Below are 25,811 nucleotides of genomic sequence, written 5' to 3'. Positions count from 1 at the left end.
TGGTGTGTTGGTAGGCTAGGAGAGAGCTCTGTCTTATAGGAATTTGAATCTAAACTACTGTGAATAAATGAAACTGATTGCTTTGGAATTACTTGGCAAGTATGTATATGTAAAATTTTCTTTTATTATAAGTCATTGTCTTGGGGTTCCGCACAACTTTGACAGTCTCCAAATCCTTAGGAGGTTAGAGAACTATCATTTGCTCCGGTGCTTGGTCCTCAAGACCTAAATTTCATAATCAGTCAATCAATCCAACCCTCTTGACAAGTATTTACAGGTGACTCCCTTCTCCATCACATTAATCCAAGTAGAGCCACCATATATTTCCCAGGTTAGCTGTGGTCTTGTTACCTAAATCAAAAAGCCTTTACCATGGAAGTTGATGAGAGGAAACAGCTTTTGGTGGCAGTTTCTTGTAGCATTAGGGAGATGTAGGGATAATTAGAAGAGTACAAAATTATTAGTTCAAGGATTAAAGTGATAAGATTGAATGTGGTGAAAGAACCTTTTTTTTATAGTGTGCATGGCAAGAGTTGTAAATGAAGGACAGTGAAAGAGTGTTTCTGGGAGAGTTAGAATCTATTCCTGGCAGGGTTTGGAGAGTATGAAATGATGGTATGTACAATTAGGTAGAAAACGATGTACCAGATAAGGGAATGGCATTGAGTAGACAAGAACAAGATGAGTTTTGTTGAAATGTATTTATATAATTCATGACTATGCTAGAGAAAGAGAATATAGTTCAGAAAGGAGTTTGTTGTATTTTGTTTGTGTTAGCACTGAATAGATGGAAGAGCAAGTTGATAGATGTAAGGGTGACCAGAGGAGTGACTGGAGGCATTTCTGATTGTTAAGGTAGATGAGTTTACTCTGAAGAGGAAGGGATGAAACTGCGGCTGTAATGATAATTAAGGCCAGTGAATTTGATGAGGAGGTGAGGAGAGGATATAAAGAGAAAGTGAATGAAAGATATGATTAGGTATGAGATAGAAGTGGAAGGAGTTTATGAAAGATCATGTTGAATTCCAGAATTCAACATAGTTTTGGCTGGAAAAGGAAATGAAAAATTGAGTGGTAGAATGAGAAAATGAAAGATATAGTGATGCAAACACAGCGCTTGTTTGAGGTGCAGTCCCAAAGAGAAAAGATCTTGTACACAATAACAGGAAGGTGGTCGAAAGGAAAGTGAGAAGGAATGTCATGTAATGAAAATGATCATGAGAAAGGTCATAGGAGGGATATGTTGTTCTGCAAGCAAACATGAGAATAGAGAAAGGTTATTAAGCAAATGAATTACAGAATAAGGCTAGTGTAATTAAGAATATCTTGGATTGATTCAAGGAAGAGTGTTTTAGGATCAAATGTTTTTAATGCAGTAGGAGTATACAGTATGAAAATTTTAAGGAAATGGTGAATTGCTGCAAGTATCATCCAAGAACTTAAAAAAAGCTCATAATTTGCAGTCATTGGGGATGTATGGTACAAAAGATAAATTGTTTAAAATCTTTAGAATTTTTTTTTTGTGATGGAAGCGAAGTGTAGGCTTAAATTTGTAAGGGAGAGATTGATTGCTTTGGTAGAATGGGGCTGAGGCAAGGAGGATTTAGGTCTTCTTGGTGGTGGGGTTATAAAAATAATTTATGGTGCATCATTATTTGATGATACTGGAATTTCAAGTGTTCAACATCTTAATCGAAAGAGTGATGGAAGAAATCAGTGGATAAACTGTAAATATTGATGTAGTAAATTCTGGAAAAAATAAAGGAATTGAAAGTGTTTGGAAGGGAAGATAGTGGGTAAATTTGAGCAAGAGTAGGGTTATTAGAGTGACTGGAAACTGGGAATGTTGAGCAGTGAAAGTTGATATGAAGAGTGATTTTTTAGGTATTTAGAAGTAAATAGCTTAGATGATGGTAGGATGAGAAAAGAGTTGAGTCTGAGTAGTAGAAGCTAGGGAGGTAGCAGGATGTATGTACAAGGTAGAGAGGAAATTGTAGTGTCTATGGTATATATGGAGGAATTGCTGAGCCATTTCTCCTGTACGAAAGTAAAGTCTGGATGCAAAATCTGAAAGAAAATAGGCTGAAGCTGTAGATGTGAATATATTACTTGGTGTGAAATGCACACAGGAATTGAAATGGTGAGAAATGTAGAGAAACGAAGAAACGGTAACAGGTAGAAACCAGGATAAATCATAGAGTTTTTAGATTTTGGGTCATGTGGAAAGAATAGATGATGACAGGCTGGTGAAAAGAATGCAATACTTTTGAAGTGTTAGGGGGAAGAAGGAGAGGAAGACCTAGAAAGTGTTATATTGACATTATGAGAGGTACAATATTGACAAGATGTCATCTATATCACAAAAAGATAAAGGTGAACGGTTCAGTTCGTCGAAGGGTTTGATGTACTGATGACAAGCCTCTGTAGGTGTATGAAGTGGCCAGTGCTTTGAAAGATCTGTATACTAGCTCATTTGTGAATCAGAAGTTGAACTGTGAGTGTGACATAGATGGTTGTCTTGTCTTTTCTGAGTATTCAGTCCCTGTTAGGAGGATAAGTTCATTGTTTAAAAAACAGTAACAATGTTACACTTACATCAACAAGATTGTAGTTCTTTCTGCAATAAAAATAAAAGATCTGTTCTTGGCAGACCTCTGACAGGACGAAATGATGACGACCCTTGAGCTGCTGTATACCATGCAGCCCTATCTACAGAGTGCTTTCCTCCTGTGCCTGTTTTCTGTGTTTAAATTGATTACTATCAGGCCAGGTGGAGGAAAGTACGTAGCCATAGTTAATTATTATTTTATTCGTTTTAAGTATGTACTATTGGGCATGGAGTAAACCCTGCCTGTCATGTATGAAGACAGTTACAAGAAGATTGTAGCTACAGTGTCAGTCATTTTGAAAATATGAATATTTTCGTAGGTGGCGTCTATCTCGTATTGTGTGGCGACATGAAGCAGATTATAACAAACTATCTGGGGTGCAGAGAGCTATGTGGTAACCTGTGGACATGCATTTATACCTGGAAATTATATGAATTTATGCCATGTTGTAAGTTTTGAACAATATCCTTTGCAAGTTGTAGATTTTTATTTCTAGAATGTACTAGAAATTTTTGCAATTTAGCAGTGTTTAATTTACAATTTATTACCATTTTTACCATGAATATTTGAAAGTCAAAAGACACTTGTTTTAGTGAGTTCATCAAAATAACTTTTCACTGCTAATTGCAAGGTTAGGGTGGCTGGAAAGTAATGTGTAAATATATTGCTCATGTTAATTGTACCCCTATCTTTCATATTTTTCTCATAAATTTAATTGTTGACTTTTGTATTTCCTTACAGTTGATAGGGTTTACATACTACAGTTACAGTAGGACCTCCGTGTGTTAGTGTGATTTTTCCCAATTTTGTTTTTCCAACCAACCTTATCTTTATATTTTCTAATAAATTAATTGTTACTTTTTGTATTTCATTAACCAAGTGATAGGGTTTAATATTACATTACAGTAACCTCATGTTTATGTGGATTCATTCAACCATACCCATATCATAACCTAGATTTAATGGTGCTTGGCTTGCTGTACATCACAGTATAAAAGCCTCTTGTGAAATTGAAACAAAAAGCAGTATTGCACCTCAGTGGCATGGTCAGTATGGTGTTGGCTTACCACCTCGGTGGCCACGAGCTTGATTCCCTGGCCTTCCACTGAGGAGTGAGAGATGTGTATTTCCGGTGATAGAGGTTCACTCTCGACGTGGTTCGGAAGTCACATAAAGCCGTTGGTCTCATTGCTGAATAACCACTAGTTCCATGCAATGTAAAAACACCATACAAACAAACAAAGAGCAGTATTGTGTGGTATTAAATTGAAACAAAATGCAGTACAAAAATTATATCTATGGCCAAAAGAATACTGTACTAGGGCAAAAGAATGTTCAGTATAATAAACTTTTGAAACCATTTGGGGCATGGTAGATGATCCAAGGGCTCATTTAATAAAGCAAATTACAGTTAAAGAAGTTGGAAGGTGAGGTACAGTGAGACTGACGTAACTCAGTTGGAGGTTGAAAGAACATTATTCAGGGAACTTCTCATAGGGTGGTAGTGTCATCAGTGCACCCTTACATGGTGCACTGTAGGCATTACTGGTTGTAATGCCTTCTGTACCTCCATTCTTGTTCTTTCTTCAGTTTTACTTTCCACCCTCATAGCAATTGTTTCATGGTGCAACTGTGAGGTTTTCCTCCTGTTAAACCTTTGAAACCTTTAATCTCAATTTCCTTTTCAGTGCTGAATGACTCACAGGTCCCAGTACTTGGCCTTATACCTAAATTTTATATTAAATTCCATTCAATTACAAGGAACTTAAAGTAGTCTTCAGTATGCAGTGAGAGGCACAATACAGTACTACCCTAGGGGAATGATGATACTACTGGGTAGAAAATTTTCATGAAAAGTTGTCTATGTCATAAACCTCTGAATTTAGCAAGGAAATTGCTGAAGTGCAAGACAGGACTGTAACTATTATTACCATGAATGAGTGTGATCATTTAAACCTTGAGATTAACTAAACAGTAAATCTTTGCTAGTACGACTTGTGTGGGGGAACCTTGATTTACTGGCAAAAGATTGCTAGCAAAGCAACCAAGATTCACACCCTGAGGACTCAATTAGCAGTCATGTAATGATGATTTTTTTCAAAAGTAAGGACAGGAAAACTCACACCCCTTATGTAGTAATGGTCTGTTTTAGGTTTAACCTACAGGTCAAGAGGAAATTTTGCAGTGAAGGGGTCCTGGTAAATTCAAAACTCCTCCCCAACAAAACTGGTTTCCAGATTACTTTAGGTATTAGGAACTACTTTACAGTCATCAGCAACTAATATTAAGAATAGTATGCATAGTCATATTTTATTTATATAAAATAGGTTGCAAATGACAAGTAAGAAATTCCACTTAAATACAAGAACAAACATATCAGTTTCATTCATTCTTACTCCAACACTCAACTGCATTTGTTATTAGTATTGGCTACTTTATTTTATGAAAATATTAATAAAGCTTATAAATATTAATAAAACTTTGCCATGCCCGTAGCAGTTCGGCCAAGGAGTCATGACACAAACACATAAGGTCCATAAACTATACACCATAAGTAAACAAAAAGATATCACATGAGAAAGAAGAGAATTGGATAGTTAGAAAACTAATACTCCTAGGTAAAAAATATACTATGCTAATCAATTAATATTTCATGGTTTTCAAATAGATATTTTTGAAATTCCTGAGGTGCAATGTAGGCTTTACTTAAGGTTCTTTGCAGTATCCCTTCAGCCCCTAGCTGCAACCCTTTTTATTCCTTATACTGTACCTCTGTTCATGTTCTCTCTCTTCCATCTTAATGTCCACCTCTGCTAACAATTGATTCATAGGGCACCTGTGAGGTTTTCCTCTTGTTACACCTTTCAAACCTTATCACTGTCATTTTCTGTTTCAGCATTGAATGACCTTAGTTGCCCCAGCACTTGGTTTGTATGCCTAAAAATCTATATATATCAATCTACTATATTTTTGAAATTAAATAAGAAAACAACCTGGTATCCCTTAGACAACAAGATTACCTGCCAAGTCATGGTGGAGACCTCTAAATTTAGCTAGGAAATAGCTAAAGTGATAAGACAGGACTATAACTACCATTATCAATTGGTTTTATGATTGTAAGCTGAAGTAGCACAACAAAATCATGGTGATGTAATGATCAGTACATATCATTGCATAACAATATTGTTAAAAGCAAAATCATAGTATGCATCATTATAGTTATGGTGTCAATGATTTAGAGTGTTGGTGTATAAGGAAGAGAGAGAGAGACTAATTTTAGCCTTGTCAAAAGGACAGATGTTAGTTTGGTTACATAAGCTAATTGGTCAGTTGGGCAAAAGAAATTGCTGTAATTCAGGGAAATGTACACGATATCTGTGAAGGTAGAGACTTCAACATGCAGTAAATACATACTATGTAGTGTTTGTTGTCTCCTGTGTGAGATTAATATTTAATTAGCAGTGGGTAAGAAGCTTTACAGTAGCCTATTATGGACAGCATTGTAATGATTGAAGAAAAAGTGAAGTACATATCTTTGTACTGTATTTTCCAAAACTTGGCCATGTTGGTCTTGTGTGCTGGCTAGTATATCAGCAAAATGATTCATGATTGCACAAGTATTCACTGAAATGAATGAAATGCATTATTTAATTTAGCATTTTAACCATTTTTATGATGTGTCTTATCAAACACTGATGAAACTTTAAAACATTAAAAAGCGTAAGAAAGGTTATGAAATACCACTTCATAACACCATTCATACCAATCACCAAAGTTATAAGGCTTAAAAACTGATGCAATTTCATTGTTGTTTTCATATACTGTACTACATAGGACAAGGAAGTAATATACAAACAAGCTTTCAATATTTCAATAAACTTTTTGTTTTTAACTTGATTGTGCAGTGTATGAGGGCAAATGTAATCTCATGGTAAAGGATGAACAAACTTATATTTTTTTTAATCCTTTTCATTCTTACTTCAACTATACAGTGCATTTACCATTTCAGAGTTCCGGAGGTGTCCAAAAACTTGTCTGTGGCAAATCACACTCTAGCAATATGTTTCTTTTATTCTTTATGGGAAATTTATTCTTCATTGTATGAGGCCCATTATGAAGTCCTCTTGGAGTTGAGTACTTGTACAGGTACTGTGCTTTATTTTAGTACATTACAAAGGGGGTGCCCCAAAAAAATCGAAATGGGTTGAGTTTAGCAAAAAATTTTCTACTTCAGATGTCCACAGATGTAATTGTTGGGAATATGATGACATCATTTGACATCATTGAAATTTCAGAGGGGTAAATTGTTTTTGTTTATTATATTACGTTATGTTTTTAATGTAGTTGAGATTTCTAGGTGTTTATTCTGTTCAATAAGTTATGTTATTTTCAGCATTATCAAAAGTTATCCATCAAAAGTTATATGATAAAAAAATCAAGACAGGCCTGGGTGAAATTTCAATTAAAAGGCATGGGAATTGCTAGGTCTTACGTAATGAAGTGGTCAGACTATTTTTCTCTAGTAAAAGACGTATTTGGAAGAGTATACTATGCGGTTGATTCATAACAATTTTGTTCTTGCTATTAGATTTCAACACGTGGACATCCCAAGTTTTCCAAAAATAACTATTACAGCATGTTGAGTTGGGGAGGGGATTTTGGTGTGTGTGTGTGTGTGTGTGTGTGTTTTTTTTTTTTTTTTTTTTTTTTTTTTACTGCAAACTCATAACTTTTAGAGGGGAGGGGTGTTTGGTGTGTGTGTGTGCGTGTATTTTTTTTTTTTGTCTACTGCATACTCATTACTTTTAGAGGGGGGAAGGGTTTTTGGTGTGTGTTTTTTTATTTATTTATTCTTTTACTGCAAACTCATTACTTTTAGATAGCATGTACTTTTTTGTGAATCCCAGACACTTCTTCACACTTCGGCAGAAAAAAAAGGGAAAGATCTACTCCTTGAAGTTTGGCATATGCAAGCATAGCTCTCCCATAGTAGATTCACATCAACCGTGCATCCGATGTCTAGGCCAGTCCCTTACGACGTTCCTGATTGGCTTTTGGTAAGCAAATCACAGGGCTGGAAACTTAGTCTCCTGAGACAGTTCACATAGGCAGGATGTATGTTCGACCTCTCCTGATGGATACTTTTGAAAGACGTATCCCTCAGGAGAAGTGGAATATTCATCGTGCCTATGTGAACTCTCTCAAGAGACTGAGAGTTTCCAGCCCCGTGATTCGCTTATCAACAGCAAATCAGGAGCGTCGTAAGGGACTGGCCTAGACATCAAATGCACGGTTGATGTGAATCTACTATAGTCCTCCAGAGGGAAATTATCTTACTTTTTCGTGTTCCTTTTAGCTATTTAACAGCTCTCAGTCTTTCCATGCTTCACTTTCATATTGCTATTTGTTATGTGATTTTTTTTTCATTTTCCTTTTTAAAAAAATCACTCCTTTTCTCTTGTGAAAATTTGGTTAAGAAAGACTTTGACAGTCGTTAGTTACAACGCCTGTGTAGTACATTGCTTGAATTATTTTGTCCGGTTAATTGGTGTAGTGCTTTTTCTGGTTTTTTTATGTTCGTCAATGGGTTTAATTTTATATTGTCTTAATTATGTATTATCCTTTCAAATTGTTTGTGATTTGTAAGGAGTTATTTAGTTTTGCATTGGAATTTTTTATGTGCTAGTGATATTTGACACGATTAAGGTTTTCTGAATTTTGAATAATAAAGATAGCAATCATAAAAGACGTAACAGCTTCCGTTTCATTAAATTCACCACAACTGATGATGTGTTTGAAATACAGGAAAGAAGTTTTGAATCTTCGAGAAACTCTATGGTGTCTCAATTGAATGTAAAATGGATGATCAGATACGCTGATTGTAGGTAGGTGAAAATGCAGTCGTATTGCAAGATTGAAAGTCTCCCGTAAAACTGTACAGTGCAAGGAGTTTCTTCGGTGGGAGGACAGTTTTCGTTATCGAAAGAAACCGTGACAGTATTTATTTATCGGCAAGTGATACAAATAACAACTGCTGGATGTTCGATACACACTTTCAAGTGACGTATAACGATGTAAAGAAATGCGCCAGGAATTATTTTGAAAATATTGTCTTTAAAACAGTAGCCTGCGATGCGATTAGGAAACGCGTTTAGTGACATAGAACGGTAGGCTGATATACTTTGGCTCTGGGCTCGTGGAGCTTCAGTGATCGAGGAAGTTTAGAGCCACCAGATAGAAATCGATATTTCGGGCAGTTGCGCCATATTTGACAATTCTCCCATTTTATGGATACGGGTTTCCGGATTTCACCATATGAGGGATCTTTGTTGCTGACGAAATCACTTTTAACTTCCTTTGCAAAACATGCCCAAATGTTTATGTCTGCAAGTTGACGTAATTATGGCGTTAGCTGGTGCAACACACATAGTACTATGCCGATCACAATTCAGACTGCATTGAAAACGAGTTCGAAAGGGTATCTATGAAGAAAAGAAACCGCTTAAATATGTTTATAACCTAAAGAACACAAAATCTTAAATATTTCTGTCGACCAAAACATCTCGCTATGTATATCCTGAAAAACATTATCGACATTTAAGACTCTCAGATTGCGTGACATGGATGGTAATTACGTCATTGGCACGAGATGTGTAGGTATAAGCACTGAGGTTACTCTGTACCCAAGTGTCACCCTTAACTGTCCCCTCCCAGTTCTCAGACAGTAGCACTCGTCATTCGTCAAAAATAGTATTGCGTGAAAACGCGTGTGGGTAAATTGATAACCAATTTTATATGGAACCAACTGCTCCATAGGGGAAGAATGTTATAATATAGCAAAGGTAGAAAAGGTAAAGTGTATGACATACATTCCATGATTAAAAGAAATGTTCAGTCCCACCTACGTACTACTAACTACGTACTATTGGTAGTAGTGGCTACATTCCAATATTAGACCAAAATATATCGAATTCATTTTACCTTGAAAAATAACTTTATATTTGACGAGTCTCTCCTCTTGATAGGTGGATTCATCGTACATAGTTCTTTTGGGTGTACATTACTCCCAAGACAAAGTGCATTCCCTTTTTGGACTATTTGAGGCTTAGTACTTGATTGTATAAAAGTATCATGTGCTAAGTTAACAAACACATAACGTGTGTGTATATATATATATATATATATATATATATATATATATATAATATATATATATATATATATATATATAGGAAGTGCGTGTAAGTCAGTATTTTACTTGTGACCAATACAATTTAAAGGCAATGTTTTGGCGCAACAACATTATGCGATGTTTCAGCTTATTCTCGAAGGCTTGATACGGATCAATACTACATCTGCAGGCTGCCTGAGATCGGACTTATCGTAGCCCCGGTCAAGCATGAGTTTGATTTGTAAACTTACGATTTGGACTGAAATTCTGAATGTTATTTTGCGCCTTCTTCTTTGCCAAAGAAGTGTGTCAACTGGAAAGACATCGAAACTGTGATAGGATAGTTTGTCATTGCAAGTCTTTAAATTACCGAGTTAAAATCTGTTCTCATAAATTTGTGGTAATCGTTTGCATAGTCTTCGTTTCCTTTTTTTAATTGGATTAAAACAGTGCTAGCATGATAGCAATCGTAGCGTCCTTAGTGATAGCTGCTTTGTGTCCCCGGAACGGTTCGCTATCGTTAATAAATAGCGTACGAGGCAATTAATGAATTTTCTCGTACCCACAAACATGAAAGAACGGAGAAATAATCGTATTACCAAGCGATTGTTTCCGTCGAGCAAGATTTGTAATAGTTTCAGGTTTAAATTTTCTTTTTCCTTTTCTCGGAAGCTGACCGTAGCGAAAGCACCTACATCGAGATCATACCGGTTCCTTCCAGCCGAAATGAACGCGCTGCTCCTCACGTCTTCTTCTTCCTTTTAGATTTCGTCTCTACCTAGCGATGAAATGCTTATTCCTGTCATTCATTTCATCCACCCAGTAAGCCTACTCATTAACTCCTCGGTCAACCAAGCGATCTATTATGTGAGAAATAAAATGTCGATAGACAATGGTTTACTTTTGAGATGCCTCAGTAGGCCTACTCATTAACTCCTCGGCCAACCAAGCGATCTATTATGCGAGAAATAAGATGTCGATAGAGGATGGTTTACTTTCGAGATCCACACAATAGGCCTACTCATTAACTCCTCGGCCTACCAAGCGATCTATTATGTGAGAAATAAAATGTTGATAGTAGATGGTTTACTTTCGAGATCCAGCCAGTAGCATACTCATTCTAATAAAATAAAAAAGTAGGCCTACTCAGTAACTCCTCGTCCAACCAACCGATCGAGGATGAGAGAAATAGAATGTCGATAGAAGATGGTTTACTTTCGAGATGCCTCGGTAGATGCTGAGGTTGACAAGTAGTATGTATGATAATTAAGTCAGTAACCTCTCTGCTGATGAGCGTAAGCTCGATTTGCAGAGCAGAAGAAATAGGAGAGTAGCAAGCACTTGTGCTCGTTTCACATGAAAATGGTGGACTGGAGCCGTTTTTTCGCTTAGAATCAGGTTTGATGGAAAATGTCCTTGGTAGTACCTGATTCTAAGTGCACACACACACACTGTATATATATATATATATATATATATATATATATATATCATATATATATTAGTTTTTAGATTTGGAGAATCGTCGTAATAACCCTTCAAAGCAAACAAGTCTCATTAGATGCGTTGTACTATTTTCACGACCGTAGTATCCTCTCATTAATGCTTAAAGTCCTTCCATTCAAGCAATAGACATCGTTTCAGTACTTTTAAACATCTGGCTTTACTTTTTGCCTTAAATATGAGGAAAGGTTGTGAGTTTTGAATAACAAAGAGAGATGGCTTGGTGGGACAGTTTTTGTGGGGTGGGTTGGTTGTTGGTTGTTGTCGTAATGATCACTGGCAGTAAGCCTTGACAGCATAAGTACCGTTACATTCATCATTGGCGTTTAATATATTGTTTCTCGCAAAACTCGAAAAATATCTAAGAAACATTTCAGAATGTTCAGCAGCAGAGCTGTTCATTGTTATGCAAGACTTTCTGCCTCTGATTTTTTCCTAGCTGGATTAGATTAAAAAATAATGCGGGTGTAATTAGTTTATTTCATGTGTGAAAATGATTTCGTTACGGACAGATTAATTCTGAATAATTTCTTATTACGTAAGAGAATAATAAAGTCTGGTTCAACTGCCGGTCATTCAGACGTTCTGTTATTGTTGCACTGACTGACACTTCGTGTCATATGCTTGACAGGTGTCAAACAGCAGTACAGCATCATGTGAGAGCGTGAACATGGATATGCTTTTTGAGTTTACAAAGAATGAATGGTGTAACTAGATCTAAAAAAATCATTTTTCGTTACTTTACGAAGCTTTTCTTTTTCTATAAAGGAAAATAAAATTCTGCTCTTTCGTCATTGAGCAATACCGAGTTTAACTAAAGATTCATCCTCTACGATAGTGATATTAGAATAAAAAATTTTACTCAAACACCATTAGGCTCATGACCAACCTATGCTTTTCTTTGAAAAAATAAAAAAATAAAAAGGGTAATTTTAGCAAACATTTTCTTGAATCGTAGAAATACCCGTGTAATAAAAAGAGGTGTTAGAGATGTGTATTTTTGGTGACAGAAGTTCACTCTCAACGTGGCTCGGAAGTCACGTAAAGCCGTTGGTTCCGTTGCTGAATAACCACTGGTCCCATGCAACGTAAAAACACCATACAAACAAACAAACAAACAATAAAAAGACTAAAAGCAATCATGTGTCAAGGTTTTATTTTCCACATATGAGTAATGTTTTTTCCTTACTAAAATTCAAATTGAAATCCAACCCAGCGAGCAATGGTACTGCCACTAGCGAAGTTGCTTGCCATCATGAGTCTGTGGGTTGCTGAACACCGCGTGTGAATGTGATCTGTTATTTACCAAGAATTACCCACATTGTCATCGCCGCCATCATATTCCAGTATTTGTAATTGCTAGGTTTAGGGCTCTTGTTTTTATCTACCAGGAAATAAACAGATCTGAAGAGAAGGAACAGTAATATAGGGAGATGTCGTCGCTGATATTTACAAGACACTTTCGCAAATTTAGCGCCTTAGTGGCGTGGTCGGTATGGTGTTGGCGTACCACCTCGGTGGCCGCGCAAGTTCGATTCTCGGACATTCCATTGAGGTGTTAGAGATGTGTATTTCTGGTGATAGAAGTTCACTCTCGACGTGGTTCGGAAGTCACGTCAATTCGTTGGTTCCGTTGTTGAATAACCACTGGTTTCCATGCAACGTAAAAACACCATACAAACAAACAAACAAACTTTCGCAATTGGACAGCAAGTGCTAAACTTTCGATGAATGAAGGAAACATTTAAGAAAAGAACTTCATGCATTGTTTTGTACCTGACCCAAAGCTGCTACTGACTGTATGGAATGCATGCTATAACATATTCCCGTTTGGGGTTGCGCCATCAGTGCACCTCATGTGTAGCACTGTAGGCATTACTTAAGGTCCTGTACTTCCATTCATAGTTGCTTTCTTCATCTTACTTTCCACCTTCTTCTAACAGTTGATTCATAGGGCACCTGCTAGGTCCCCCCCCCCCCCCCCCCCCCCCCCCCCCCCCCCCCCCCCCCCCCCCCCCCCCCCCCTCCCCCCCCCCCCCCCCCGTTACACCTATCAAACCTCTTTACTGTCAGTTTCCGTTTCAGTGATGAATGGCCTCATAGGTCCCTGCGTTTGGCTTTTGGCCTAAATTCTACATTCTCTCCGTTTGTCAATATATATATATATATATATATATATATATATATATATATATATATATATATATATATATATATCATAAACGTAAGATAGCAATAATTCATTAATATTATATATATATATATATATATATATATATATATATATATATATATATATATATATATATATGTGTGTGTGTGTGTGTGTATCATAAACGTTAAGATAGCAATAATTCATTAATATATATATATATATATATATATATATATATATATATATATATATTATATTCACTACACTTTTGGGAAGAACTAACAATTAAATTGAATTATATGTAATAAGTGCAACTTCCCTGACTGGGATCTGAACTTTATGCCTTTTTGAATTGGGTGACAGTAGAGGCATAATGAACTCGGCCATCAGGGCAGATAATAATAGATCTTGACTGTATGTATATGCCTGTCAATTCAGGTTGTGTATGTAGAACAAAATTCAGCCCATCTCTCTCTCTCTCTCTCTCTCTCTCTCTCTCTCTCTCTTCTTCTCTCTCTATCTCCTTCTCGTCCTCTTCTCTTCCATCTCTCTCCTTCTCTCTCTCTCTCTGAGTAATTCATCAATTAGGTAATGCAATGAAGGATTGAGTTATAATCACAGTGGATCTTTCAAAACACCTTGGGATGCTGTTTCTCAGATGAACTCAGGCACGAAGGTGTTGTTTCCCAGATCAACTCAGGCAGGAAGTATTCCACAACAGAGGTTATGCATGGATATTGGCAAATGATTTGCCAGCTGATAATGGTCTTTTTTTTATCCAAAGATAAATAGTGACATTCTGAACATAATTAGACATTCTTATATATATGCCTGACGCTGCTCCTTTCTCAATCTATGGAACTCCAGAAGATTAGTACCTGGTCCGTCTGGCCCTTTTTGAATTTATATCCGCAGGTCTTTCCTCATGCAGGCAAGGCGGTTGGTTATAATTTTCCTGACGCGCCCTCTCTGGTTGTCCTCATGTTGGAGGATATTGGAGAGACACATAACATTTTTTTTTTCCCTCAAACATATGTCACCAGTTTTATACCTCATTTCCCACAAGCTGTTCATCGCGCTGATACATATGTCAAACTTCAGTTTGCGAAGACTACCGAGAAAAGAATCTTTGACAACGAAGACTTTGATGGAGATCTAAATATTCCCGTAACCAGAAGATCCCACACTGCCAATTGCCGTACTGCTTGATCGTCCTTCACTCGTTGCCACGAGCTCACATCAGCAATGTTTTGCCCCAGAATAGCCAGTTTTGAGCAGATAAGTACAACTGGCGGCAGCTCACGTAGAAGCCAACAGCGGAACAGTATTGTAATCGTCCGTCTAGCTAACATCTGTGGCAACTGTAAAACGCAAAGACTGCTGTGTGAAGCAGCCTAGCAGAAGATCATACTGACAGAAGTTTCCAGAAGTTATACGTCATGATCCCAACTTGCTGAGTAGTATAAAGTCACTGAGCTATAAAGTCTCTTTGCCTTCATTGTTATGAGATCATTGGATATAAGTGACAAGAATGAACGCCCGCCTTTTTATTGATGTACCCAGAAGAAGTCGGCGCTATCAATAATGCTCCGATCGACTGACCTCATAATCTTCCTGATGTCGTTCTCCCAAGGGAAGATGCGGAAGTCCATTGGAGGACGAAACTGTTGGGCATTTTCTGAGATATACCATTTTCATTTTCCTATGTGGAATGCAACTAAATTACCATATCTTTGTGCCTAAGAAGATTACCAGCACTGCATTATATATATGTATATATATTATATATGTATGTATGTATAGTGTGTGTGTATGTATGTATGTATGTGCTCAAGTACTTTTTATAAAACTGTTCCCACTTGAACTTTACTTGACATAAGTGGCGATGATGTTAATAATGGTGAGCATGTACTAATAATTCAAAGAAAGTATCGTAAGTTTCTCGGGTGACATGCATTTCACGAATAACGAAGACTTATCCCTTGCATATAATTAGATATCGCAATTAACACAAGCCTACGCCCAGTGGATGGAGTATCATTCATTGAACAAAGTTGGCGAAATTGTCCCTCGAAAGATTATTATACACTAGTGCCCTTTGGCACAAATTTCGTAACCTAAACAATAAACAAGTGTATTTTTACTTGTGCAGAATTGCCTACTGCCATATATACCAACATACACACAAACTCTCTCTCTCTCTCTCACACACACACACACACACACACGTCTTGGGAATCGTAGTTGGCACTCTTCCTTGGCACCACTGCAGCCAAACTGTCTGGGTGCGGTTTTGTCACCTGAGTGACTCAGTCAATACTGACGTTTCTTCCCTTCTGAGAACAAATGTTGCTTCTCTCTTACTTTCCCCTTTCCTCCTTCTCTCCCACTTCTTTAATTTCGCTGATCAAATTCTGTTACCGGGCCTTTCTCGCTTTGCTTTTCCTCTCCTCCAATTTTGATAGTAATCGGATGTCAATCCAGACCTGATTTGTGAACGAGGTCAGAGTAAATGCATCTGTAATAAAAACGAGTTCTTTCCAAGTAAGGTCAGGGAAAAGTCAGCAATCCGCATTCTTGCTGACCCAAACATAAAAGAGCATTTAACGAAAATTTTATATGCCAGATTATGAGTACCATATGGTGTTTGCTTGTGTTGTTTGTATGGTGTTTTTACGTTGCATGGAACCAGTGGTTATTCAGCAACGGGACCAATGGCTTGACGTGACTTCCGAACCACGTCGAGAGTGAACTTCTATCACCAAAAATGTACATCTCTAACCTCTCAGTGGAATGACCGAGAATTGAACTCGCGGCCACCGAGGTGGCAGGCCAAGACCATGCCGATCACGTCGTTGAGGCTCTTATACCATATGGTGTATAACATGCGAAAGCGACCTGTTTCGCGTAGTTTATCTGAGAGAACCAGGCACGTTAAAGAGGTGAGGACCTCTTGCATGTAGGGGGAGAATGGGTCCTTGGGAATGTCTTGATATTTAGACTGATAAGTCATCACTGTGATGTCATTATGATAGAATAAGACCGGAGATGTTTCATAGGAAATCTTGGTGTTTTAAAGAGTAAAGGGGTACCCCTACCCCCTTACACATTTGTGAGGCCTTTAGCGTTTTTCTCATAGACTGAAATACGAACAATGTAATTTCAAGTTATGAGACGGAGTTGACATAAAAATGAACCCCATAATATAGAGACCAGTTCAAGGGCAATAAAGAGAACGTCATAATGGAAGATACCAAATTCACAGACATCTTATTTTGTTTTGTTGTTTCTTGATAAAGGGTACAGGCTCGTTAGGCTCGTGTCCTCTTGAAATTTAAGGCTATGTTTATATATTGGCTGTACTGTGGCGGAGGCGATAATTGAGTCAGAAATTCAGAATCGGAATTGGTTAAACTGGTTTCAGTTTTCTTCCTTTTCAAGATCTGTGTGTGGTTTCGCAGGTGGTGAGACAGGTGTTCCTTGGCGTAAATGGACTGAAAGAACCCCTCGCTTACTACAGTAGATTCACATCACCCGTGCATCTGATGTCTAGGCCAGTCCCTTACGATGCTCCTGATTGGCTGTTGATAAGCCAATCACAGGGCTGGAAACTCTCAGTCTCTCTCGAGAGTTCACACAGGCAGGATGTATGTTCCACCTCTCCCGAGGATACTTTTGAAAGAGGTATCCCTCAGGAGAGGTGGAACATAGATCCTACTCATGTGAACTCTCGAGAGAGACTGAGAGTTTACAGCCCTGTGATTGGCTTATCAACAGCCAATCAGGAGCGTCGTAAGGGACTGGCCTAGACATCAAATGCGCGGTTGATGTGAATCTACAATAAGTGGACAGAAATCAGAGATAAGAAAATGAGAAAAGTAAAAGAAGTAAATACAAGAGAATACGGTCACAACAAGGAAAAAAAACGATTTGAACTGGAAATACTTCCGAATGAAGAAGAAAGCATGGCTGGGCGGCGGGGAGAAGGGGGGGGGGCGGGGGGTGTAATAAATAATATCGCAAATACTCCAACCAATCAATTACTTTATGAATGGATAGCAGAAAGAGACAAGAGTAAAATGTGGAAGGGCTCAAAACGCGACTGAAGTAGAAAGACAACAACATCAATATCTCAGACGAGCGGAAAGAAATTGTAAGCAAGACTTGAGGAACCGTTGAATTGGCTTGTTTACCAAAGCATTTTTGAGTAACGTCCTGAAAGCAAGGTGGAAGCCATGGACCCATTGTTCAGGGATATTGTACGAAATTCTTTGAGAGAAATTGTTTGAATTTTTCAATTTCTCAAGAGCAAACTTGTTCAGTAGTTCATATCACATTCTCCTCATCAACCGTGCATTTGATGTCTAGGCCAGTCCCGTACGACGCTCCTGATTGGCTGTTGATAAGCCAGTCACAGGGCTGGAAACTCTGTCTCTTGAGAGAGTTCACATAGGCAGGATGTATTGTTCCACCTCTCCTGAGGGATACTTTTGAAAGAGGTATCCCTCAGGAGAGGTGGAATATAGATGCTACTCATGTGAACTCTCGAGAGAGAGACTGAGAGTTTCCAGCCCCGTGATTGGCTTATCAACAGCCAATCAGGAGCGTCGTACGGGACTGCCCCTAGACATCAAATGCACGTTTGATGTGAATCTACTATAGCTTTGTGAGGGTGTCAACAATGGGACCTGGGACTTGTTAAATGAGCAATATTTGTGTTGCCTGTTTCCCCAGAATATTAGTATCCTTGTGTTAAGGTGTTTCGAGTTCAAAGAAGGGGAAGGCAGGCGTCCTCGGGAGAAGAAACTTTAAAAAAAAAACACAGCAGAAACTGCCGTCATATATAACAATATATAGCCGAGTGGGAAGAGTTCCCACCTCAAACGACAACACTCATAATGATGTTGATAACGTTTCAGTTTTAATAAGTCAAGGTCACTCATGGATGGTCTGTGGCGAAGGTCAGTCAGGGGCGGCCCCTCTCTGATGACGTAGTAGATCTCGAGGAAACTTGGGAAGAAAGTTAGTGAACAATTCTACATAGTAATGCAATCAATCACTTAACTCAGTGCCCTGCTTTGGAAATTCGTAAAACTGGCCAAAATTTTTATTTATTAATTTCTGCCTCAAACAGAGCATAGTTGGAAAAGTCTGCTGTTTGGTGAACAGTTTTACAGCATCAGCAAATGGCTGAGAAAAGCGCCCCAGTGGCGTGGTTGGTATGGTGTTTGCGTCCCACCTCGGTGGTCGCGGGTTCGATTCTCGGCCATTCCATTGAGGAGTGAGAGATGTTTATTTCTGGTGATAGAAGTTCACTCTCGACGTGGTTCGGAAGTCACGTCAAGCCATTGGTCCCGTTGCTGAATAACCACTGGTCCCATGCAACGTAAAAACACCATACAAACAAACAAACACCAAGATGTCTCATGAAGGTAGTTACCCAAATACTCAGCACCCTTCGTGTTCTCTTACAAGCAGCAGGGACCTATCATTTTTTTCTAAATTGGGTTCAGTCACAAGGCCTGAGGTCCACAGCAGGCCTTCTGTTCCCCTTTCATATCTCATCACAATTACTGGCCCCTTTAGGGTACAGGGCCCGTGCTGGCATAAGGCAGACTTAATCAGTATACCAGCCGAACCGTCAGCAATATTAACACAAATGAATATATATATATATATATATATATATATATATATAATATATATATTATATATATATATATATATATATATATAATTAGACCGTGATTAACTCTAAATTGATCCTTAGACACGAAGAATAAAAATTGACGTTGGTAATTATATAATGAATAATATTATTTATGATAAAATATCTGTGAACAGATTATATTCACATTCACATTCATTTTATAATAGACTGATCAAGACTAGAACATTCTATTTAAAAAATCTCAGTGAAAACGGAACCTGTAAGTGATTACTTGAAATAAACCCTGTTCCACCAAAGCTCTTTAGAAGCACGGATTCATCACCTTAATTAATGGGTATTTTTTTAAAATAGTGTTCCGAATATATATATCTGACATCATTATTTTCAGTGGGCTCTCATTACGTAACATGGTGACTCTTTGTTTCATGCTTACACCGATGTCATATTGAGGACGTTTCTTCCCTTTTCTTGTGCAGTATGGCGTCCAGTGTGCAAATATATTACGATAAGGAAACCGGAACCATTCAGAGATTTTACACTATTGTAAACTTTATCCGCTGTATTAATCATCAGAATAGTTGTGTAATGGAAGAGTATCAGCTGATTTTCATGAAAGATGCCATATGGTGATTTTTTACTAGACTATTTATTGATGCAGATATTAAAGCTTCCTCCATCCATCATTTTGTTATGGCAGGTTGAATCGTTGTTAGCGATTAACATCTCCGGTATCAATGCTTTTGAGATGATGAGAGCCGATGAGACAAATCAATAGTATAATAGATTGTGTGGCACTTGCTGCTTGGTTCAGGGTAAAAAAAACCGCGATGCCAAACTTCCACTGATGTGTCCACGTTTTGCCAAAGATGAAAATGTGTTTATGTTGGAATGATGACACTACATCGCTTAATGCATCCTTACAAATCTACATGATCGTTTTTCGAGTTCCCTCCAGTCTATACATTAAAGTTTTGTCTTGGGAGTTAGCTAGGCAAGGCTCCCGTCTGCTTTCTTATGGTTCGGCGTTCTCTCTTATCTTCGTCAGATATATATTTGCTGTTCACTTGCAACGTGTTTTAGGGATGTGCTCGGTACACCTTTGTTTTACCAAAGAACAGTAGACCACGAAAGCTTAAGTTAGGCACCATACGAAATTTTATGCCTTCGAGATATTTTTAGCTTTTCACCCGGAAGACTTTGTGTCCTGCTTCATAATGTGTAACCGTAATTCTTGCAGATAAGGTGTAATATCGTAGAGTAAGCATTTTACAGCCATAATAATAGCACAAATGCGTGCCATGAAAGACCCAAAAGAAAAAAAAATGTGAAGGGTAAGACTTGGCACCACAGCGTCGCCTCCCACTTGTACTTATACCTTATAAATATTTTCAGTTATTCCTTAAAATGTTTTATAATGTTCCGTATACTTCACTTGTAGCGTTTCTTGTTCATTGTTTTATTTTATTCATAATGAAGCAGTAAGGATATTGGGTTATAATGAAAATTAGTAGCATGCAATATCGGGCATATCCCTTTTATTTGTTAAGTAAAGTAGCTGTAAGGAAAATTAATCAAAATATTTCGGAAATGTTCGTTCACTTTACCGCCTTCAGGTCTCACACATCCTCAGCGCACATTGAACCCCAAGATTGCCAACCTTCCCGATGAAATTTACACATTCATTGTGAAATCTTCTTTGCAATACAAATTACGCTTCGTGAGGCATTAATTTCTAACTTGAAAAAGTTATATAAAATATATATTTTCAGTAAGGTATTCGTTTCCCTATTTTCTCAGTAACCATATGGTGTAATCTACTCCCATGTGAGGTTTGAGACTGTAGCAGCCATTCTCGGGGTAAACGTGCACCGTCGGTCTGTCTGTACCTTGATTTGCTTGAGAAAGGCAGGCATACACAAATCTTACGCCTCTGTATTTGTAAGACTAATTCTAAAGTACAGAACGTAAGAGGGTATTAAATATTATGGCCCGATAACTTCCATAATGAAAATGTAGTGCCTCTATATTAGGGAAAGAAAAAATGAGAGCTTTCGAAATTTCGTAATATTTTTCATCACACATTCTCAGGAACTGCTTGCCGTCGAATAGCTAGCTCCTACTTTCTTCTGCCTTTACATTAGATGAACTTCTATCGCCATTCGGTACATTGACGAATTGGGGAATGGCAAAAAATGTGAAAGTAGTGATGCATTTTCGATGAATTTAAAGAGGTTTCGTGATCTTAGGGAAAAGTAGAAGATTCCGGTTACTCGATCCTCGGTCATTTTCGATTATTTCCTAACGGTTTACTTCTCTGCCGGCCTCTTCTACCTGTCCCTTCCGTCCCACTCACTCTTGCTCTATTTTCTTTCTGGTAGGAGATAGCTCGATGTTTTGATCCAGATTTATGTTTTCCATATGTCTGTATTCGTGTATAGGAGGGTTTGATGGATTTTTGCATTCAGTCGACTTTCATTTAAAGTTTATCAGTTTTTTTAGTTGTGTAAATAATTGATCCAAGTATATCTGATATTTTGCCTGATGTTTATAACTCTCTCTCTCTCTCATGTATAACTCTCTCTCTCTCTCTCTCTCTCTCTCTCTCAGTGGTGTAAATGCAAAAAGATGATTCCTGGCATTTCCCTGAATTTGCGTCCATTCTGACAACGTTCCGCCTGTGTTGTCACATTTGTTTTCTGTCTCGGCGTCACTCGGTAACCTTGTTGCGACGCCAGTAAGAACTAACCAATCAATCTGTCGATGTTTCCTGTCTGATATGGATGAAATTTTGTACCCTGATATCTGAGTTTATCGTTGCCTCCTCTCCCCCCACTATTTCTTGTTTTTATTCTATTTTCGTCTTCGAGTCATACTTACAAGTAAATTTAAAGACCAAAATTTTACCATTTTTTTATCTGGATATCACGAACATGTAAATTTAGAGATATTCTGTGTCCAGATTTCGACACTGTTCAGTAGCTATTGTTTCAAGGAGTTTTGCCATTGACATTTTTTTCAAGGTCAGTGGGCAATTACAAGATTAATATTTAACTTTACTCTCTTATTTGTTTATGGAGTGCTCCATGTAGCTACCGCAGGGGATGATAGTTATTTTGAACTTGTATTTTTACCGCGACCCATTTTCCCACATCACTCACTTGTCAGTTTAAGGTCAATAAGTTTAGTTTTCTCCAAATTTGGTGAAACTCGGTAGGAAAGTGTCGTGGGTGGTGGTGATTTTCTCAAAATAGTATTCCTTGACCTATTGTTAAGGTGAATGAATTGTGCGGAATTTTATTTTGTTTTTATTTTGATAAAAATAGCAAGTATATTTACCCGAAATGTTAAAATTTTGGTATATTTTCCAAGGTCATGGGTTCATTTACGAGACAAATTTCATTTAAAAAGAAAAATCTAATTATTGTTGATCTCGTAATTTATTGAGGTAAAATTTAAAGCCGAGTAAATAAATAAATCGGAAATGCAACCTTGGTATTGTCAAGTTTACAATAAGAAATGACTTGGAACAGACGACTCAGATATGATTGAAGGGAGAAATTCTAAAATCAAGGTTTGTCGTTAGAGAGCTGTTTTTTCTTTTATTTAAAAAATTACACTTTAAAGGTCTTTTTACAATAAATACATATACAATGTATGCAATCTGTGTACAGAATCAATAAGATATTTATATTTTTTTATAGCTCAACATACTTAAATTTACTATGTATACACACACACACACACACACACACACACACACACACACACACACACACATATATATATATATATATATATATATATATATATATATATATATATATATATATATATACCTATGAGAACTCTTGGGGATAATTACAAGGGCGTCCTCAGAGTGCGCTCCGTGGGGGAATGGGTGAGGGAGTGTTGCCAACATTGATGATAATGGTAACTGAAAAGTAGTCATCCAAAAGTAAACCTCATTTCTTATTACAAACCTTGAAGAATAAAAAGCTTTTCGGTCGTAGGGAAAGCCTAGTACTAACGAGCAGCCTTTTCGCGTTGTAGGGGAAGCCTATTATTAACGAGCAGCCTTTTCGGTTCAGGGAAAGCCTAGTACTATAACGAGCAGGCTTTTCGGTCGTAGGGAAAGCCTAGTACTAACGAGCAACCTTTTCGCGTTGTAGGGGAAACCTAGTACTAACGAGCAGCCTTTTCGCGTTGTAGGGAAAGCCTAGTATTAACGAGCAGCCTTTTCGGTTCAGGGAAAACCTAGTACTATAACGAGCAGGCTTTTCGGTTGTAGGGAAAGCCCAGTACTAAAGACAGTCGCTGTAAAGTGTAAAAGGTATAATTATCTGTTGCCCCTAGCCGTGTTTCTACTCCGTAGAGGATTCAATTTGCAGTGTTAACATATAATTCATGTGGTTGGTTCCAGCGTTTGGTACAGGGGTTATTCATAAGATTTGAGAGTATATGTCTTAAACATAGCCGCCTTCCTCGTCCGAATAGACGCAACAAGACAGCTACAGACTGCAAGAGAGGCAATAGCTGGATAATAAGGTATGGAAACAATTAAACCTTTCCGTGAATTATGTAAGTGAATAAGTAAACGTAAAAACTATGCATTGTGAATTATTCATTTTTCTATTGTAAAAAAAATTCTACACATGTAATGCAAGTTCTTCTCCAATAAAAGATAGACAAGAAATTTAATAGTACTAGTCTCTCTCTCTCTCTCTCTCTCTCTCTCTCTCTCTCTCTCTCTCTCTCGTTGGACGCCATGCACCTTCCCGGGAAACGAGCCAAGACTGCTGTGTTACCTCAGAATGCCTGCATGTGATAAATATAGCATACCGACATTTCTTAAATAGGCACTCTGTCATGCTACTTGTAATGGTTGGAAAATTGTACGAAAGCAGATGGAGCGTTTTTGAATACATGAACAAAGCCTCTCCGTATAATTTTAATTATTTAAACGTTCTATTTCTTATTATGTAACTCAGGTCCTTTAACCGGAAGCAGCGTGAATAAATTAATTGCGGTTGAAAGCATATGCGTGAATGAACGATACACCCTATCAGGCCACAAGCGTGGTGCTTCCAGTTTTGGAAGACAGTTCGCCGGGGTTACATTAAAGTCACGTGACTAATATCTTTTAATGATGTCGGGAACCTGGCGTCACGACAACGATCTCTGCTTGATTTGGCCTTCGACAGTTCCTTGTAGACGAAATGACTACTAAGCATTTGTTTGACTGGCTGATCGATTACGAGGTTTGCGTCCCAATGCTGTCGGTTGACGGCCCAGGATTCTCTCTCTCTCTCTCTCTCTCTCTCTCTCTCTCTGAGAGAAACTGGGCGCGTCACTCAGACCCCGAATGTCTTCCTTCCACGTGTTCCTTGGGACCTTTTTTACACCTCGATTCATGCAAGCGCATCTGCATTTTGCAAGAAAATAATTATTTTTACGAAGCAAAATAATCATGATTTTATTAAACTGCTGCTAAAAAATAAATCTAATACGTCCCCCTCAAAACAAAGTTCTCTCAATTTTTCTTACATTTATTTAAACAGCTCACCTGTCTTCCCCTCCAGAGGGATGCATGGTGATACTCTCTCTCTCTCTCTCTCTCTCTCTCTCTCTCTCTCCTTTCACAGCTGATTCCTCTCAACAGTAATTGAGAGTTATATACTGCTTTGCCCTTGTCAATACATTCTGCAACTCTCGAGACCAGCGTGCTGTTTTATAGTGTACATATTTGTTCGGTGTTTATTTTTATCGTTTTTCATCTAGCATCTTAATTTATTAAGATAATTACTGGACATGTAGTAAAGGATAAGAATAACTAATGATTCAATGACCAACATTCCACAGATTAAAAAGAATTCTTGTGCGTACAACAACATGCGTAGATGTCATTCACTCAATAAACTTCTACTAAAAATACCAATAATAATATAAGTACAGTTTTGTAGGCGAAACAGGGTCAAATACACTCGGGTATTAAAGGTACACTCATAGTTTAGATATATTTTACATGTAGGTCCTTAACAGTTTCCATACTTTTACGGATTTTCTCTCTTCAGCTTATAACTATCACCGTCATACATTCGTATTAAACGTTACAAATTTATACAATTTGATGTTTATCTAATTTATATTATTATTATTATTAATTATTATTATTACTACTATCTATGAAGCCTATTAAAGGTACAGATTTATAAAATTTATGTAAGGAGTTCTGATTTTTATCATTATTACAGTGATTTTGTTTTGTTTTGTACGTGTGAACCCTGTGTTAAAGTGTGTATGTGTGTATTTTAGTAAAATGTATGTATATGTTTTTGATATATAAATCACATTCATTCATCACAGCGCTGAATGACCCCACTGGTCCCAGTGCTTGGCCTTTGGCCTAGACCTCAATAACATTTGGTTTATAAAAATGATAAGTTAACTGCAGAAAGTTTGATCCATCGAGTGAGACTAGAATTCAAACTCCAGGGTAAATTTAAAATCATTTTATCAAAAGTTCTTCTGTCAGGGGGGTTCATATTCTTGTCCAGTTCGGGGATATATAATCTCTGGCATTATAACGATTAAATGAGTGGGCATTATCTAATCAAGTGCCTATTCAAGGCATCGCTGACGGTAGTGAGCCGGAGATGAGGAGATAAGGGAACATTTACCTCTGTGTATCTCAAGTGAAACGTT

At 37.6% G+C, this 25,811-nt stretch overlaps 1 protein-coding gene and 1 long non-coding RNA gene across 2 annotated transcripts in view; one reads left to right on the top strand and one right to left on the bottom strand.

The window, feature by feature from the left end:
- Positions 1 to 3,287, top strand: part of LOC135210308 (small ribosomal subunit protein uS14m-like) — a 49,764-nt gene extending 46,477 nt beyond the window's left edge. Inside the window, exon 3 of the mRNA XM_064243192.1 lies at positions 2,929 to 3,287. Within this exon, the coding sequence (XP_064099262.1) occupies positions 2,929 to 3,007 (79 nt within the window). The 3' untranslated portion in view covers positions 3,008 to 3,287. The remainder of the gene's footprint in view (positions 1 to 2,928) is intronic.
- Positions 1 to 25,811, bottom strand: part of LOC135210309 (uncharacterized) — a 163,616-nt gene that overhangs the window by 17,336 nt on the left and 120,469 nt on the right. The gene's annotated exons all lie outside the window — the stretch shown is intronic.

Source organism: Macrobrachium nipponense, chromosome 39 (genome assembly GCF_015104395.2).
Source record: "Macrobrachium nipponense isolate FS-2020 chromosome 39, ASM1510439v2, whole genome shotgun sequence".
Taxonomy (NCBI): Eukaryota; Metazoa; Arthropoda; class Malacostraca; order Decapoda; family Palaemonidae; genus Macrobrachium; species Macrobrachium nipponense.
This window is presented reverse-complemented; position numbering and strand designations above follow the sequence as displayed.